The sequence below is a fragment of the Solanum stenotomum genome, chromosome 10 (genome assembly GCF_019186545.1).
Source record: "Solanum stenotomum isolate F172 chromosome 10, ASM1918654v1, whole genome shotgun sequence".
NCBI lineage: Eukaryota > Viridiplantae > Streptophyta > Magnoliopsida > Solanales > Solanaceae > Solanum > Solanum stenotomum.
Genome location: NC_064291.1, coordinates 2,802,765 through 2,808,190, shown reverse-complemented (window position 1 = coordinate 2,808,190; position 5,426 = coordinate 2,802,765). Strand labels below are relative to the sequence as shown.

At 31.0% G+C, this 5,426-nt stretch overlaps 3 protein-coding genes across 3 annotated transcripts in view; all 3 read left to right on the top strand.

Annotated features, from left to right (window-relative positions):
• Nucleotides 1-861, top strand: part of LOC125841499 (UDP-glycosyltransferase 74G1-like) — a 10,632-nt gene extending 9,771 nt beyond the window's left edge. Inside the window, exon 4 of the mRNA XM_049520646.1 lies at nt 618-861. Coding sequence (XP_049376603.1) covers nt 618-826 — 209 coding nt within the window. The 3' untranslated portion in view covers nt 827-861. The remainder of the gene's footprint in view (nt 1-617) is intronic.
• LOC125841496 (UDP-glycosyltransferase 74G1-like) overlaps nt 1-5,426 on the top strand; it is a 20,762-nt gene that overhangs the window by 5,202 nt on the left and 10,134 nt on the right. Inside the window, exon 2 of the mRNA XM_049520644.1 lies at nt 98-372. Coding sequence (XP_049376601.1) covers nt 98-372 — 275 coding nt within the window. The remainder of the gene's footprint in view (nt 1-97; nt 373-5,426) is intronic.
• LOC125841498 (UDP-glycosyltransferase 74G1-like) lies at nt 2,906-4,656 on the top strand. The gene is made up of 2 exons (XM_049520645.1): nt 2,906-3,550; nt 3,928-4,656. The coding sequence occupies exons 1-2, from the start codon at nt 2,906-2,908 to the stop codon at nt 4,654-4,656; spliced, it is 1,374 nt and encodes a 457-aa protein (XP_049376602.1).

Sequence of the window (5,426 nt, the reverse complement as noted above, 5' to 3'; positions counted from 1 at the left end):
TTGTTATAAAAAATGAACTGACAAAATCATCTCTTTAAAAAAAAAAATCAAGAGATTCAAGATACATCTTATTTTGTTTTTATTGTTTGTCATGTAGGTAATTGATTGGATGTCCAAGATATATCCAATAAAGACAATTGGACCAACAATACCATCAATGTACTTAGACAAGAGGCTACATGATGACAAAGAGTATGGTCTTAGTATCTTCAAGCCAATGACAAATGAATGCCTGAATTGGTTAAATCATCAGCCAATTAGCTCAGTGGTGTATGTATCATTTGGAAGTTTAGCCATAGTAGAAGCTGAGCAAATAGAAGAATTAGCATGGGGTTTGAAGAATAGCAACAACAACTTCTTGTGGGTTGTTAGGTCTACTGAAGAATCCAAACTTCCCAAGAACTTTTTAGAGGGATTAACAATTGAAAAAGGACTAGTGGTGTCATGGTGTCCACAATTACAAGTGTTGGAACATGAATCAACAGGGTGTTTTCTGACACACTGTGGGTGGAATTCGACTCTAGAAGCAATTAGTTTGGGAGTGCCAATGGTAACAATGCCACAATGGACAGATCAAACAACAAATGCAAAACTTGTGAAAGATGTTTGGGAAATAGGTGTTAGAGCCAAACAAGATGAAAAGGGAATAGTTAGAAGAGAAGCTATAGAAGAATGTATAAAATTAGTGATGGAAGAAGAGAAAGGAAAATTAATTAGGGAAAATGCAAATAAATGGAAAGAATTGGCTAGAAATGTTGTGGATGAAGGAGGAAGTTCAGATAAAAATATTGAAGAATTTGTTTCCAAGTTGGTTACTATATCCTAAGTAATTAAGAACCATAAAAAATAATTAAGAAGTTGATTTGTATTTTGTAATTTCTTTTTCTCATCAAAGTAGCAAAGTTTGACTTGAATCGTCTTTTGTGGAAAGTGACAAGTTCGTCATGGTCAATGAGACTCCCAACTTATTTGTTATGCTTTATTTGTCATCTCACTTTTAATGAACTTTTGAATATAATTAGTTAAAACTTTGCTAATTTAAATTTCAAATTTCAATTAGCTTTTGGTTGTTTCTTTTGTTTGTTAAAATGTCTTGTAAGAATCTCAAATAAAATTTAGAACATGCTACCAAGTATATTTCTGTAGGATTTTGACAAAATATTCTAAACATAATTAAAATTTAAAAGAAAATATGAATAAAGATAAAGAATAGAAATGTATTCAAAAGTAGTATAATACTCATAATCGTTTTCATCACTCCCAACATAAGAAATTTTTCTGATATTTTATTATTTTTAAACTTAATATATGTATAAAATAAATTTTTGACACATAAATTTATTCGTATGATATGATACTTTTTTAGATTTATTTTTATAAAAAACATAAATTTATCTAGTTATTCGATACAATTATATATTTATATAGAAACATACAATTTTATTATAAGAAACATAAAATCAGTTTGGTACGATCAATGGCCAGATCCAGATTTTCACTTAATGAGTTCCAAATATAAATAGGTAAACATACAAAGTAATCAAGGAGCATCAATATTTACAATATAAACATAGAAAATAATTTTGACCTTATATATGTAATGTAATTTTTAAAATTAAGAGAGTTTGAATGAACCCCTTTACGGAACTCTATTTTTGCCCCTGAATACGGTATGATTCGATTGGGGTAATTATTTATAAAAAATATTTTTCAATTTTATCATGTTCATCTGGTCAAATATTTTTGGGATAAGGGTCTGAAAAAACCCCAACTTTGGTTGGATTTACTGTTGCAATACTAAACTTTCATGATGACCTATTATCTCCCTAGACTATTTAATACCGTATTTTTGACCCTTTGAACTATTTAATAGTATATTTTAAAGGTATATATGTGCCCACGTGAACACATTACTATTTATAATTTTGCATTATTTTTTATGTCCACGTGGGCAAATATATATGTTTAAAATACTGTATTAAATAGTTTAGGGAGGTAATAGGTCCTCATGAAAGTTTAGTATCGCAACAGCAACTCCGACCAAAGTTGGGGTATTTTTCAAACCATTATCCCAATATTTTTAAAAATAATTCTCTAAAAAAATAAGTTCATTAAAAATGAATAAAATAAGCTTCGTAATGAAAGTAGGAAAAACAAAATCTTCTACAAGTTACGTTCCACATCGATAATGTTATCCCCTCCCCAAAAAAAAACACCCCATCTCCACATCTCATACCCCTACCTCTCAAGATTCGTTAAAAGTCTAATAAATTTTTCCTCTTATATAAAAAAGCTTATATATTTTTTTTGCAAATAAACTCAATATTATTTTATAATAATATCTATAAACCTATTATTGCTTTAAAAAAGTCCCCTGGTCTAAGGCTACTATTTTCTTTTAGATTTGTAGAGTCGTCCCTACCCCCTACTGTATCTCATAATATTTCCCTAAATGAAATACAAATACTTTTTAAGATAATTATTTTTACTTACATATCAAACACAAATTATTATTATTTTTTAAAAAATCCACTTACTTACTATAAAATATTTCCCAAGGCATCCAAAATATGTCTCGAGCTGGAACAATTTTTCGATAACTTAACACCACACAATAAATTGTTTGTATTTCAAAGAAAATGACCCCAATAATTGGTACAACAAAAATAGTTTGGCACTATGGACCATATTCATAAGCACTAATAGACACATTTTGAATTACTTATCATAATTTGTTTTTCGAGAGAGTCAAATTACATAAATTTTAGTTAATTTCTATGATATATTTTTTTCATGAAATTAATATAAAAAATTATAACTTATAGTATAAAAACCACATTTCACCACATGATTTTCCCATCCTTCAACGAATAAAGAGATAATATTTGAGTGACCATTGCAAAAGATGAGTACTAGTCACAAAGCTCATTGCTTAATTTTGCCATTTCCACTTCAAGGTCATATCAACCCAATGCTCCAATTCTCTAAACGTTTACAATCCAAACGTGTTGAAATCACTATAGCACCTACAAAATACTTTTTGAATAAAATGAAAGAATTGCCAACTTCAGTGTCAATCGAGGCCATATCTGATGGCTACGACGATGGTGGCATCGACCAAGCAAAAACTTACGAAGCCTACCTAACACGATTCAAAGAAGTTGGCTCAGATACTCTGTCTCAGCTTATACAAAAATTGACAAATAGTGGATGTCCTGTAAATTGCATAGTATATGATCCAAATCTTCATTGGGCTGTTGAAGTAGCAAAAAAATTTGGATTAATTAGTGCTGCATTTTTCACACAAAATTGTGCAGTAGATAATATTTATTACCATGTACATAAAGGGGTAATAAAACTTCCACCTACTCAAAATGATGAAAAAATACTAATTCCTGGATTTTCAAGTACAATTGAGGCATCAGATGTACCTACTTTTGTTATTAATCCTGAAGCTGAAAGAATACTTCAAGTGTTGGTCAATCAATTCACAAATCTTGACAAAGTGGATTGGGTCCTAATCAATAGCTTCTATGAATTGGAGAAAGAGGTAACATATTTCTGTCGTTTTGGTGTTTCTCTGGTCTTTTTAACCATTTATATAGATGTTTAATCGATGTTATATAAGGTTGTTATAGTTTTCGTAGTAGCAAGAATTTTATCCACCGATCCGACATTTATTAAATATCGAATCGACGGATAAGTGGTGTCCCTATTTAGTCTTCTGTTAGAATGAAGGGAAAATATGCTCTAGTTTTTGGATGCAGGGGCACCACTGTCTCAAAAGTATGTCGAAGGGTATCTGCATATTATTTACGATAGTTTGGGATATATTTGTCCTTTTTTCCTTTTTTTTAATAGATGTTATCAAAGAGACTTTTAATATTCAAGATACATCTTATTTTGTTTTTATTGTTTGTCATGTAGGTAATTGATTGGATGTCCAAAATATATCCAATCAAGACAATTGGACCAACAATACCATCAATGTACTTGGACAAGAGGCTACATGATGACAAAGAGTATGGTCTTAGTATCTTCAAGCCAATAACAAATGAATGCCTAAATTGGTTAAATCATCAACCAATTAGCTCAGTGGTGTATGTATCATTTGGAAGTTTAGCCATAGTAGAAGCTGAGCAAATGGAAGAATTAGCATGGGGTTTGAAGAATAGCAACAACAACTTCTTGTGGGTTGTTAGGTCCACTGAAGAATCCAAACTTCCCAAGAACTTTATAGAGGAATTAACAATTGAAAAAGGACTAGTGGTGTCATGGTGTCCACAATTACAAGTGTTGGAACATGAATCGATAGGATGTTTTCTGACGCACTGTGGGTGGAATTCGACTCTGGAAGCAATTAGTTTGGGAGTGCCAATGGTGACAATGCCTCAATGGTCAGATCAACCAACAAATGCAAAGCTTGTGAAGGATGTTTGGGAAATAGGTGTTAGAGCCAAACAAGATGAAAAAGGGATAGTTAGAAGAGAAGTTGTAGAAGAATGTATAAAATTATTGATGGAAGAAGAGAAAGGAAAATTAATTAGGGAAAATGCAAAGAAATGGAAAGAATTGGCAAGAAATGCTGTGGATGAAGGAGGAAGTTCAGATAAAAATATTGAAGAATTTGTTTCTAAGTTGGTTACTATATCCTGAGTAATTAAGAACCATAAAAATAATTAAGAAGTTGGTTTGTATTTTGTAAAAAAAATTTCTCATCAAAGTAGCAAAGGTTGACTTGAATCTTCTGAAAAGTGACAAGTTGTCAAGGTTAATGAGTCACTCCCAACTTATTTGTTATGCTTTATTTGTCATCTCACTTTTAATTTGAATATAATTAGCTAAAACTTTGTTAATTTAAATTTCAAATTTATAAATTAATTAAGATGAGCAAATGGTTATGGATTAGATATCAGAATTAGGCACTAAAGCTACTGGATGCAAGGTAAACTATAGATATGTTGGATCTAGCTCTTCATTGCTTGGAGATAATTAATTTTTCCAGAATTTTTCGAAAGTGATATCAATATTTTAAGAAGTAAACAAATGAATAAATTATTGATGGAATGTACGCGTCCACTAGTGATCACAGGACTAGGTCCTTTGATACAGTTAAAGTGCAGAAATTAAATAACTAGAAGTAAAATAGGCAGAAGAGATTTTATGTGGAAACCTCTTTGCTCAAGGGAGTAAAACCACGACCTGTCACACATGATTTTCAACTATTTTCACTAATCTCCAAGCAAAAGTGAATATAAATTTCAACTACACCAATGAGACTAAACTCTTAATCTCACACTAAGTAATACGCCTATTACTTACCGAGCCTAAGCAATGCATCCATTGCCCACTATCTTAACTATCGCTAATTAATATAGACTTCAAATAGCGCTACGTGGGAAGAGAATTTCTCTATTCAGCCCCCC

What these genes read in the sequence shown, in the direction of transcription:
- LOC125841498 (XM_049520645.1), top strand. Translation starts at nt 2,906, where the DNA reads ATGAGTACTAGTCACAAAGCTCATTGCTTAATTTTGCCATTTCCACTT. An exon ending in TCTATGAATTGGAGAAAGAG is followed by an intron (nt 3,551 to 3,927) that starts GTAACATATTTC and finishes TTTGTCATGTAG; the next exon opens with GTAATTGATTGGATGTCCAA.